General features: G+C 63.0%; 1 protein-coding gene across 1 annotated transcript in view; it reads left to right on the forward strand.

Annotated features, from left to right (window-relative positions):
- The window catches only part of NACC2 (NACC family member 2), a 38,317-nt gene extending 25,996 nt beyond the window's left edge, over positions 1–12,321 (forward strand). The window contains 4 exon segments of the mRNA XM_070378751.1: positions 6,389–6,553; positions 8,752–8,857; positions 9,152–9,249; positions 10,389–12,321. Coding sequence (XP_070234852.1) covers positions 6,389–6,553; positions 8,752–8,857; positions 9,152–9,249; positions 10,389–10,957 — 938 coding nt within the window. The 3' untranslated portion in view covers positions 10,958–12,321.
- The last annotated feature ends 270 nt before the right edge of the window (positions 12,322–12,591 follow it).

The raw sequence follows: 12,591 nt of genomic DNA on the forward strand, positions 1-12,591 counted from the left end.
AAAAAACAACAAACAGAACCCAGGTCTGAGTGGGGCGGGCCAAGTAGGGTGTGGAGCTGCCCAGGGGGAGTGTCAGGGTTCCGAGCTGTCCCAGAGGGGCCGGTCACCAGGTCTGGCTGGGGCACCATCCAGGGACAGGCCTCTGCAACCCCCGTGTCTTTCCAGCAGCTGAGCCCAGAACTTCCCGAGTGTGGGGCCCCCGAGACCCACACGGGTCCCTTCGTGACCCGCTCCGGGGGTCTGCTGGCCAGGGTTTGCGCATAGGTCCTCCGCAGCCGTGGCCTCGAATTTCTGTTTCCACCTTTATTTTTCTTCCTTTCCAGACTTCTGCTCCTTTTTTTACCCCAAGTGCCAAATTACACTGGTTCTTGGATGCATCCTGCCCCCGACGTTTTAAATCCGAGAAACGAGACGCATCTTACTCTCTGGTGCGTCACGGTTACGTAGGAGGCACGGAAAGGCGGGACGATGGCTGCGGATGCTCACCCCATCCCTCCCACCTGGGCCTGCGTGTACCTGCAGGAAACCCACCTGGCCTGTTCCTGGGAGGATGACAGGGTGTCCAGCACACGGATGTCCATCACGGGTGTGGCCCTTTAAAAACTGCGGGTCCAGTTGGTACCGAGCTGGCAGCTGCAGGGACGAGCCAGATTGCCCACCTGTGGTGTGTTTGTCGTGAGTGGAAGCCACCTGGAGCTGAGCAGAAGGGGGCTGGGCGGCCTCCCGGGCACCAGGTGGTGTGACCTGAGCGTCCACCACCCGGAAGAGCTCCGTCAACCAGCCTCCAGGGCCCCGGGACTCGCCCACGCTGCTCTGATGGCCACCCCCACCCCCCGCCCTGGCAGCCCCTCTCCTCTGTCCCCCGGGTGCTGGCTGTGTCTTTGGCCGCGCCCTCCGCGTGGACCCGCCCTGGAGGTAACCCTGGACACCAGTCCTCCACTGGCCATGCGAACCTGGAATCCATCCAGACTGCATCAACCATTTGTACCTCGTGGCCCCGTGGTGACCGTCATGTGGACGGCTCCCCGGCTGTCCCTTCCCCTGATGCGGGATGTTGGGTGTTTCCAGCTGGCGTCTGTGAACAGAGCCGTGCGGGCATTTCTGCACAGGCTTCCGGGCGTCGGGCGCTCATCTCTCTCTCTTCTCCTAGGTAAACACCTGGAAGCCGAGTGCTGGCTCAGCACAGCACACGTCTAACTTCGTAACAAATGGCCTCGGGGTTCCCAGCGGCCTATGCCATCTCGTTCTCATGCTTGGGCATGCGGGTGCGTGACTGTTCCAGGGACCCTGGGTCCTCGCGGTGCTTGGGTCCCACCGAGCCGTCCTAACCTCAAGGAGTGTTGTCTCAGCGTGGCTTTAATTTCCATTTTTCTGAGGGCTTGTGCGGAGAAGGCAATGGCACCCCACTCCAGTACTCTTGCCTGGAAAATCCCATGGATGGAGGAGCCTGGTGGGCTGCAGTCCATGGGGTCGCTAAGAGTCGGACACGACTGAGCGACTTCACTTTCACTTTTCACTTCCATGCATTGGAGAAGGAAATGGCAAGCCACTCCAGCGATCTTGCCTGGAGAATCCCAGGGACAGGGGAGCCTGGTGGGCTGCCGTCTATGGGGTCGCACAGAGTTGGATACGACTGAAGTGACTTAGCAGCAAGGGCTTGTGATGAGCATCTTGTGCTGATTCGCTGTCTGTGTTCTCTCTGCTAACGTATCTGGTCAGCTCTTCTGCCCGTTTTTAAAGTTGAATTGTTTGTTCTGCTCCGGTTGAGTTTCCCTTGTCTTCCCTAGGGTCTTCCTCTGTCAGGCACATACTTTACAGATCTTGCCTTGGTCATCTTTTGTAGACAACGAGTTTTTTTTCATTGTGATGATGTTTAGTTTCTTATTTAACTTAGTGATTGTGCTTTTGGGGTTCTGTCTAGGTTTTTAGCTAAACCCAAGGTTGCAGATTTGCTGCCGAAAGTTCTCTGGGTTTGTGTTTACATTCAGCTCTGCAGCCCACTTGGGTTCGTCTTCACACAAGGTGCTGGCTGGGCTTGCGGGTGCTCGGCTTGGCTGCGCCTGCGTGTGACTCGTGCGTGATCCTTGTTGGGAGCCTGTCGCCTCCCCCGCCGGGCCCTGTGCACGTTTGTCACGCATTGGTCGAGCTCACTCACGTGGGTCTGGCTCTGGGCCGTGTGCTGTGTCTGGCAGGCTTGGTCACCACCAGCATTGGGTCGCGTGGGGCCGTGTTCTTCTTTCCGTTTGGTTTTCATTTGTGTTTTTCTGTATCATGAAGGACTAGGGGCTCGGTTTCTTATTCTGCCATCTGAACAAATGGCATACACTTTTGTGGAGCGGACATCACCTTCTCTGCCCCCTCCCCGCCCTGCCCCACCTCAACAGGGCCCCCCAGTGGCTGGACCAGGGCAGCCTGGGCACCTGTGGGTGGCCATGGTGTTGGCGGGGCTCTGATGGTGATGCCGGGACGCACCTGCACTTGGGGACGAGAACAGGCCCCGCTGAGCCTCCTGCATGTGATGGCACCCTGGGGCCGGGCGTCTTGCTGTGCACTGCCCGTGCAGAAGGTTCAGCACGTTCTTCAGATTCCCTGCCCGTGACCCTCAGGAGGTTGAGGACGTTTCGGGCTGTGGGCAGCGTGACGCTCCCAGTTTCCCTCCTTCCATTCATTCCTTTGAAAAAGGGTTTTTATCGTGGCAGAGGATACCGAAGAGAAGATTTACTGTTAGAACCACTTGTAAGAGCACAGAACCAAGCGGGTTCGCGTATGTAACCGTCACCGCCATCTTCTTCGCAGGCCGAAGCTCTGTCCCCCTTCCCCTCCCTCAGTCCCAGGCCCTCACGCGATGCGTCCTGCAGGCTGTGGCATCCGTGTCACCTCGCTCGCGTGACGTCTCTCCCCTCTGGGTTCAGTGTCCTGGGCAGGTGGGCAGCAGAGTCTTGAAGGCACTGCAGGGACCCCTCTTCCCCCGACAGGGTCCACCGCCTGCCCCGTGGATGCACTGGTGTTCTCTCCAGCCCCAAGGCCTCGATTCTGCTGCCCGTTTGTCCACCTGAGCTTCTGTTCCAGAACCTTCCATCGGGACCCTTATGACCATGACTCACCCGCCCTCATGCAGGGCAGACGCTCACCTCCCCATGCAAGTGGCTAATGGCTTTCACGTGCTTCCCACCAGATTTCACAGGGCTAACTATTTGGAGCCCATGACCCTAGAAACCAGCATCATAAAGGGGTGGAAACGGGGCCGCTGACACTGCAGGCGGCTGCCCGGGTCTTGGGGCAGCAGGAGGCCGGCAGGTTCCCCCACCCCAGTGCGGGGGCGCTGGGTGTGACCCCTGCACGCAGCCCAGTGAGCATCTCCCACTGCCCTTGCCCTCAGGCACTGTCAAAGGCCTGGTGACCTGCGCAAGGCCACCAGGGCTGCTGGAGGGGCCCCGTCACTGAGCTCGGGTGCACAGGCTCTCCTGGGCTCCTGGAGCCTCTCTGTGACTCGACAACCCCTCCCAGAACGGAGGCTGCTAGAGGCTCAGCTCCGACCCAGCAGAGGGTAGTTTAGGGCCGGGGGTGTGCGGAGCAATCGGAGCACCTTTCCAGATGCGCTGCCGCTCAGGGGGGTATTTTTAGCTGGCGCAGTATCCGGCACGTGCCGGAGCAGAAATAGAAGAGGCTCTTTTGGTTGTTCTGGATCTGACAGCCTCTGGCTCTCGGGGAGCCGGGCTGGGGTGGGGGGGGGGAGCGTGCGGAGCACAAACAACTTCTGCTGTTTGGAGAAACATCGAGGCCGAGGGTTGTGCATGGGATTATTTCTGCTGGCGAGCGCTCTTTATGTAAATGCCACGGCGCCAGCGTTGGCGCTCTGCTCCAAGTCTGTGAGCGTAATCACAGCGGGCTGGGGTGGGGGGGTGGCGGGCTGGGTAATTATGTTTTAAAATATCATCCGGGTTGTTTTTCCGCGCTCCCCAAGCCCCTGGGTAATTCCGGGTTTGGAAGATTCTGACGGCTCTCTGCCATTCTGCCCCACACACCCCCCTAACCCGCCCCGCCCAGCATTCCCCGAACATGCCAGGTGGGAGATGCTGCCCGACCCCCAGAGCGGCCACCCTTCTGGCTTCTGCCCTGATCTGAGCTCCCGGGAGGCTCCCTCCTTTGCCCTAGAGTTGGCCCCTTCCGGGCCAAAGGCACCGGGTACCATGCTCACCCTGTGCATGTTGGCAGGCGCCTCCCCAGGAAGGGCTGAGCTCTGTGGGGACAGGGTAGAGGGGGCCCTGGGGGACCCTGCTGGGAATTGAGGGTGACTCCAGCGTGAGTGATCCCGGACCCTGGGTGAGGCAGCAAGAGCAACAGGTGGGTCCCCAACCCATCCTCAGGGATGGGACTGACCACCCTACCTTACCCCGTGGAACTCGCCCTGTGGTTTACAAAATGCTGGTTCCCTAGGGCCTGGGTCGCCCTGACCTTCCCCCACGAGAGATTGGTGCAGAGATAACCTGGGGCTAATGCACGCTCACCTGCTCCAGCTCTGGGGCTGCAACCCTTCCTTGACACCACCCCTCCCAAAGCCCCTTTACAGCAGCCCCCGTGTGGCTTCCAGGTCCTTCTCCCAGCCCCACCTGGTCTCCTCCCTCCCCAGGCTCAGGTGTCCCTGCTGAATTGCCCTGTGAGCCCAACGGGGTGTCACAGTACAGAGGGCAGGGGGCACTGGCCAGCCCAAGGGGCTGCCTCTGACCCTCTGGGAGTGGTCATGGCACCTCCCCAACAGACTCCGCCCCTGAGCCCCTGCCCAGAGGAGACCGTCCAGCCCCTAGCGTCCTTGACCCCCACCCTCCGGCTGTCTAAGTTCTGGTGGGTCTGATGAGCTGTGCCCTCCTGCCCTGCCCAGGGCTCATCAAGGCTGCTGACAAGAGCCACTGCTCTCAGCAGGGAAGACCCACCCGCTGTCCACCGGAGCAGCCTGGGGCCCTATCCAAGCTGTAGACGTTGCCTGGGTGCCGGGTGGGTAAGGGAGGGGTCGGGCCCTGGGCTCCCCTGTAGGCCGTGCTGCTCTGCCAGACGTGTGGTGGCCTGCCCCAGAGCAGCTGGGGTTCTCACCCACACAGTTGCCGGGGCAGTGGCCCTCCCAGGAATGACCGGGTGTGCCCGTGTGCTGGGGACACAGACGAGGCAGGCACTGGCCCTGCCTTCTGGCCGCAGCAGCAGGGTGAAGAGGGCAGACTCATGGCCGAGTGTGAGCGTGAACCAGGGTGAAGGTGCCAGTCTGCAGGTCTGCGTGGAGGCTTGCTGGGTGCGGGCCTCTTGCTGATCCTGCTGAGAGGCCTGGGCACACAGTGCTGGGGGGAATTGGTGCCAGGCAGGAAAACAGGGCAGGGGCATTGGGGAGAGGGGGGACATGGGGGAGAGGGGGACAGGCAGGGGCAAGAACCGGGGGCCTGCTTGAAGGGTGCTGGGGGATGGAGCCTGGCAAGTGGGGGTCCTGTCCATGGTGGAGTCCTCCATGCGGCCTCTGCCCTCACCCTGCCTTGGCTGCTGGCTGGGCACTCCTGTGGGCAGGGGGCAAGCCCTCGGCTTCCCCTTCAGCCTCCCAACACCTGGTGAGGCACAGGGGTGTGCTGGGTGCCCACCAAGTGCCCAAAGGACCCACCCCTCCATCCCGAGCACTAGAGGAAACCCCAACCAGGCCTCAAGAGACCCTGCAGGGGGTGGGAGAGTAGGGGGTGGTTGGGAGGCTGGCCTGGCATGGGGGTGGGGTGTGCTTGAGCTCAGGGTGGGGTTCGGTCAGGGGAGCGTCAGGGGGCCTCCCCCACGCCTGCCACCCCATCAGAGCTGCAGTTCTGGCACGCCTGGGGGTCCCTGAGTGCTCCCCGAGTGGTGATCTGTCAGGAACATTCCCTGAAGGCTCAGAGGCTTGGAGCTGGCCGTGGAGACATGGCGTCTGCCCTGCCTGGCTCTGCCACGCCCCCGGCTTCACTGCTGGATGGTATTGATGGAGCCACTCTTGGCCAGGAGCAGAGGGCGCAGCGCCCACTGGCAGAGGGGCTGTGTGGCAAGGGGCTGCTGTGAGGAGCGGCTGGGTGGGGGGCTGACAAGACGAGGTCTGTCCCCTCCCCGAGCCTTTGCTCCCCCAGCAGAGGCGGCTGCTCCGCCTCTACCGGGCTGTCCTCCGAGGCCTGGTGGACACTGCCCCGCCCCGGGAGCCTCCTGGACCGGACTGGACATCCCCCCACCTGCCCTATCTACTCTCTCGGGTTCTGCAGGGGCAGCAGCTGGTGGACAGGGAGGGCGGGCGCAGAGCAGCCCTCACACTGGCCTGGGTGGAGGAGGGCCGTTCTCCCCGTCTGTGGCCCCAGGGCTTGGCTGGGACGCCCCTGACCGGGCGGTCCTGTGTCCACAGTGCAAGAGAAGCCGGAGCCGGTGCCGCTGGAGAGCCGCTCCTGCGTCCTGATCCGCCGCGACCTGGTGGCCCTGCCCGCCAGCCTCATCAGCCAGATCGGGTACCGCTGCCACCCCAAGCTCTACTCCGAGGGGGACCCTGGCGAGAAGCTGGAGCTGGTGGCAGGTGAGGCCCCGCCCCACCGCATCTGCTGTCTGCAGAGGCCCTCCCCTTTTGTTTTTCCTTCGGAGCTGTGAACAGCGTTACTCATCACCAGTCAGTCAAACAAACGAAAAAAAAAGAACATCTTAAATTTCCTCTTAATTTCCTTTTAGAAGAATGTGTCACGAAGAGGAGTTATTCAATTGAATTAATTTAGCATTTTAATTGAATCCCCTGGGCTGGTCGGGCTTCTGATTGGCAGGGGCCGCAATCACGACTGTGTTTTAATTTAGGTCGTGGCTAAAACCAAGTCCTGTAGAGTTTGCCGGCCCCCCCCCGCCCCCGCCCCCCCCCAGCTCCCGAGTGTCCAGAGGCCACGTTCAAGGGCCAGTGTCGCCAGCTTCCACACAGCGGCTCCTAGATGGACCCGCTTTTTCTATAAAAACAGACAACGCAGTGGGATCCAAAGCCCATTAGGGCTGGTGCCTGTTGGAAACATTTATCTTCTCAGTGTTGGAATTCATTGGGCCTCACGGCTCCTTGTGGATTCCAACCCCCACACCCCCTCGGCCAAGCCACAAGTCTTGTGGGATCTTAGTTTCCTGACCATGGCCTGGCAGTGAGAGCGCAGAGTCCTAACCAGTGGACGGCCAGGGACGTCCCTCCTTGCAGATGTTTAAGGCTGTCTAGCAGTGAGATGAGAATTCATGGGCCACTGGGCCCCCACTCCTGTCCAGCACCCCGCCTGCCGCTCCTGGGCAGCTTCGTGGGGTTTTTCTGCCCGAGACATCCTCGCTGCTCAAACCACGCCTCAGCGGGCCACCTGGCCTTTTTAGCCGACAGGAGAGTCGCCAGGCGGTGTTAGCTGGTCTGGACGGGCCTGGGTGGGGTGAGGGTGCCCCTGGCCATACCCCACTTGCCCTGCCCCCATGCCGGCTGTTACCGTTCCAGCAAGGGCCCAGCTCCTGAGTTCCAGGACTGTCCGCATTGGACTGGGATGGACTCAGAGTGGGCAGGTTCCTTGGAGCCCTGGGGGTGGGTGGGCATGGTCTCCGGGGAGGCCTGTTTGGGCTGGGGAGGGGTGTGGGCCGGCCACCTTCCCTGGCTGGGTCCCTCCCCAGCCCCAAGCCTCCTGCTGGTCCCCCTTTGCAGATCTCCCCACTGCGAGGCGGCTGTCCGGCCCATGTGGCTCAGGGTGACCCGTCTCGCTGCTGGGTTTGAGGCTCTGCAGACCTTGCGGGATGAGGCCCTTGGGGACACTCAGTGTGTCTTGGCCGGGGCATCCGATGGAGGTCTGCATCCAGCATCAGCCACATGCTTCTTGGCCCCGTGGCTACGGGTGTCCCTGGAGACCTGGCTCGTGGTGGGGACAAAGTGTGAAGCCAGGGAAGGCCCCCCACCCCCGAGCTGGCGAGTCACGTCTTCCCAGGGTGTCCTCCCGCCTTCTGCTCTGCCCCCGCAGAAGGGAGGGCTGCCTTGTTCCTGCTTTTCACTAAGATGCTTCAGTACATACTCTATCGTAGACAAAGGCCCAAAGAGGCCCTGGAGGCTCCCTGTGCCTGTGCCCAGCGCTTCCCTGCCCTTCTGCGTTCTTCACACCTGTGGCTCCCAGCTGGGGACACTGCCTCTGGCCTAAGCTCCTTTCTCCATGGGCAGCATCCGGGGTGAACCATCTGGGGTGAACCGGGGCTCCAGCAGCCTGAGCCTGCGGTCATCCCTGCCCTTCGTTGGCTGAGCCCTGGGTGGGCCCAGTCTGACCGGGCTCCCTGGGGCGAACAGCACTGCAGGGTGCGTAGTCCTGCCTTTGCGCTGGGCTGGAGGGAGGGTCAGTGCTGGGCCGGGGAGCCCCTCCCTGAGCTCCATGACTCCACCTCCCACCCCTGCCCGCAGTTCTTTGATCGGGGAGCAGCTGAGGTGCAAGACAGGGGTTTACCCAAACCCACACCCAGGGCAGTTCCCCCGAGGGCCGGAAGGCAGTTTGGGGACCGCCCCATGGAAGCGAGTGACCAAGGCGCCCTCCTCCTGGAGACAGGACCCCGAGGGAGCAAGGACGGCCTGGGGCACCCTGGGGTCCCCGGGCCTGGAGTAGGGGTGCTGTCAGTGTCGGGAAGGCCCCGCCTGCCCCCTGCCTCCCCCTCACCTGCAGTCCGCCCGTCCTGGGCCCTGCAGCCCTGGGTCTGGGCCTGAGGGCCTCTCTGTCTCTCTGTGTCTGACGGCCGCAGGCTCTGGTGTCTACATCACGCGTGGGCAGCTGATGAACTGCCACCTGTGTGCGGGTGTGAAGCACAAGGTGCTCCTGCGCCGCCTCCTCGCCACCTTCTTCGACAGGTAGGTCCCTGCGGGCAGGCGGGCGCAGAAGCCTCGTCCCCTCTAGGCGAGGCTGTGCGTGTAGGGCCTGCACCTTCCCAGCTCCACGCCTGTGTCAGCCCGGGGCCTGGGGAGGGCTTCACCCCCAAGTGAAGAAGCATGCTGGCTGCACGTCATGGGGAGTGGGGGGCCTGCCCCTCACCCCGACCCCCCGGGAAGATAAGCAGCAGACCGTGGGTGGGGCGCGTGCGCAGGTGGGTGGCATCCCCTCCTGCCGCCGCCTCACGCTGCCTCCCCTGCCCGCCCCTCCACCAGGAACACGCTGGCCAACAGCTGTGGCACAGGCATCCGTTCGTCCACCAGCGACCCGAGCCGCAAGCCGCTGGACAGCCGCGTCCTGAACGCTGTGAAACGTAAGAGGAGGGCTGGGGGGGTCACTAGAGGGGGGCGGGCATCTCCAGGAGGCACCAGATCCCTGGATCTCAGCCTGGGAAAGGCGGCTTCTCCCAGAGGGAGCCGGTCTTGGGGTCGACGGGGAGAAAAGAACAGCTCGCGGGAGCCCGGGCTCGAGGTGTGAACGTTCTTGGTAGGTTTCCAAGCGTGATGAATTCAGCTGCGAAACTATTTTAATATGTGAAATAGATCTAATTTTCCTTTTTGAACAAAACCCCTTATTTACATTTGGGGGTTATTTTGAGCCTTTGCCATCTGCTCGGCCTGCTTCTGCCTCCCGCTCCTGGGTGTGTGGGGGCGGAACCGGGTCCATCTTGGTGGCAGACTGCCGCCGCCCCCATCCCTGAAACCCCCCACCCACCCAGCCACCCCTGCCCTGGGACAAGGAAGAAGCCACCCGTGCCCGGCCTGGGCCAGACCAGCTGATCTCGTCTTCCTGAAACACTGTCTTAGTTTTCTTGCTTAAAAGAATCTCTCCCATGAGGCTAATTCTGTTTAGAGCAAAGAGGGGCCTTTGCAGCAGGTTATTGCATCCCAGAGCATGCGGTGCTGGCAGGGCTCTGAGAGGAGGCAGGCGGGGTGGGGCTGGCCCGCCTGGAAGCAGGGCTCACAGTGGCGGGGGGCTCACTCTGGGGGACCCGCCTCTGAGTTCCCTGCTGTTTGTGGAGAGCTGGGTCTCCTGGCTTCTGGAACAGAAAGGAGGAGAGGGTGGGTCATTATTGTCAAACACGATGCCGCTGCCGCGGGCTGGGCTGAGAGCAGGCATGAGCCAGCACCCTCCTCACTCCTTGCCGGCCCTTCAGTCCATCTAGAGCCCAGAGAGACCCACCCCCAGAGGAGTGGGACGGGGCCTCCAGCAGGGAGAAGGGTGACTGACCGCTGGTCTTCAAACTGCCCCAGGAGAGGCCTGAGTGGCCACGTGGCCTCCTTTGCCAGAGGGACGCAGGGTGGAGAAGGATCCCCCCCTCCACTGGCCAGAGTGGCTGCTCCAGCCCAGAGCACGCCCCGCCCCAAGGCCCCTGGGGAGGCGGAGGGTGGGGTCCTGGGATTCCTGCGGGTGGGTGGCCGCTCACCCTGCCCTGCCGCCCTGTCCTTGCAGTGTACTGTCAGAACTTCGCCCCCAGCTTCAAGGAGAGCGAGATGAACGTCATCGCCGCGGACATGTGTACCAACGCCCGCCGCGTGCGCAAGCGCTGGCTGCCCAAGATCAAGTCCATGCTGCCCGAGGGCGTGGAGATGTACCGCACGGTCATGGGCTCCTCGGCGGCCGGCGCGCCCCTGGACCCCGAGTTCCCGCCGGCCGCCGCGCAGGTGTTCGAGCAGCGCATCTACGCCGAGCGGCGGGGCGAGGCCGCCGCCATCGTGGCCCTGAGAACTGACGCCGTGAACGTCGACCTGGCCGCCTCCGCCAACCCCGCCTTCGAGGCCGGCGAGGAGGCCGACGGGGCCGGCTCGGTCATCCAGGAGGTGGCCGCGCCCGAGCCGCTGCCCGCCGATGGCCAGAGCCCCCCGCAGCCCTTCGAGCAGGGCAGCGCCAGCAGCAGCCGGCCCGCCACGCCGGCCCCGGGGAGGAGACCGGAAGGCCCGTTACGCGGGGCCCTTGTAGGGAGGAGCCCCAGGCGGACCGGCGCCCAGGCGGGTACGGAAGCTGCTTGCATGCGTTACTAATACAGACAAATGTGATCAAGCCACTTACCTACTGAACTGCTACTGTTGCCTGAAAAAAATGTGATTTTTATTCTGCTTGTATTTAAAATTTATGAAGGAAACAAATGCATTCGTTATACTGTAAACCGATTAGGCCACTGGCGACCTAGTTGCGAGAAAGGTCCCAGGGGCTCCTTTTTGATATTCGAGAGGTTAGTCTCCAAGTTGTAGCTCCTCTTCCCCCGCGTGGGGAGGGGGTGAGAGGCCCCCAGGCCCCGGTGCCTGGCTCTGCCGGCCTCCCACCCCCCCCTCCCTCCCCCTGCCCGGGATGAGGCCGGGGGCCTGTGGGGTGGGAACACGCGCTTTGGGGTCCTCGGTCCTCACGCCTGGGGACGGGGACCCCCCCACCCCTCTGGGGCTACGGGCCAGGGCTAGGCCCCCAGGGGCCAAATCCCCGTTTTACCTTCTTCCTGAGACTGGGGGAGCAGGTCTGCCAGGTCCACCGTGTGTGTGGGGTGTGGGTGTGTGTGTGCAGAGCATGCGTGTGTGTGTGTGTGTGTGTGTGTGTGTGTGTGTGTGCAAGGGCGGTGGTGACGGCTCCGCGGTGGGCTGTGCTAGTCCATGTGTGTGAGAGGAAGTGGTCTTGGCTGTGTCTGCTCTCCTGCCCTGCGCCCCAGGGCCTGACCCCCGCAGCTCCACGGACCCTCAGTCCACCTGGGACCCAGGGCCCGGGCCGCCCAGCACCCCCTGGTTCCTGCCTGGCCGCCCGCTGCCCCGTGGGGTGGGGCCACTGCCCGTGGTGCAGCCCTCGCAGCCCTCAGCCACGTTGGGTTTATGTTTGCTTGTTTATTCGTTTTCGTCTTAATTCAGATCTATTTCATATTTGGTTTGGAAACTTTCAGACACAAAAGAACAAAAAAAAATTAAGAGAGGCTGGGGTGTCCCTGCCCCGACCCACCTCGGCTCTGGGGGGGTCTGTGTCCCAGACCCCAGGCTGGGCCCCACTCACCCCTGTGGAAGGGCAGCCAGGGTGAGGAGGAAGGGAACTGGGGGCCAGGTGGGCGCTGGGCTCCCCACATGTGCTCAGAGGCCCAGGGTGCACGGACCTCCGAGGCTATGGGTAGGTGGGCACTGGGCACAGGCCTGAGCGGAGGCGGTTTGCAGGCGCAGAGGTTCTGGAATGCTTCAGGGCAGAGGGTGTTGACGGGGGTTGGGGGCCAAGGGCTTTGTTGGTTTGAGGCTGGAAAGCTCACTGTGAAGTTTCATTGCTGTTTGAGGGAAGGGGCACAGGCTGTCCCAAGTGCTCCCATCCAGACACCAAGGGGCCGCCCCCCACCTAGTCCCAGGTGGCCCCCAGGCATGGCCAGAGGCCCCCCACCCCAGCCCTACTCCCTGCACTCTGCCTTCCCTTTCCCCCCACCCCTGCCAGGCAGGTGTGACCCACCCCCCCCCACCCCCGCCAGCCCACAAAGCTGAGCCACCCCCAGCCTCTTGCATGTCCCAGCTGGGAGGGGGGCATCATGGGAGAGGGGCTTCGGCACTGCCCCCCCCCAACCCCAGGCTCCTCGTCCTGCTGACTGCCGCGCTCCCTCGTGGAGGGCCCTTGGAGGAGACCTTGGTGTGGGGGGAGCGAGGGGTGCTTCTTCCAGCCAGGC

The sequence above is a fragment of the Bos mutus genome, chromosome 11, assembly GCF_027580195.1.
Source record: "Bos mutus isolate GX-2022 chromosome 11, NWIPB_WYAK_1.1, whole genome shotgun sequence".
Classification (NCBI taxonomy): domain Eukaryota; kingdom Metazoa; phylum Chordata; class Mammalia; order Artiodactyla; family Bovidae; genus Bos; species Bos mutus.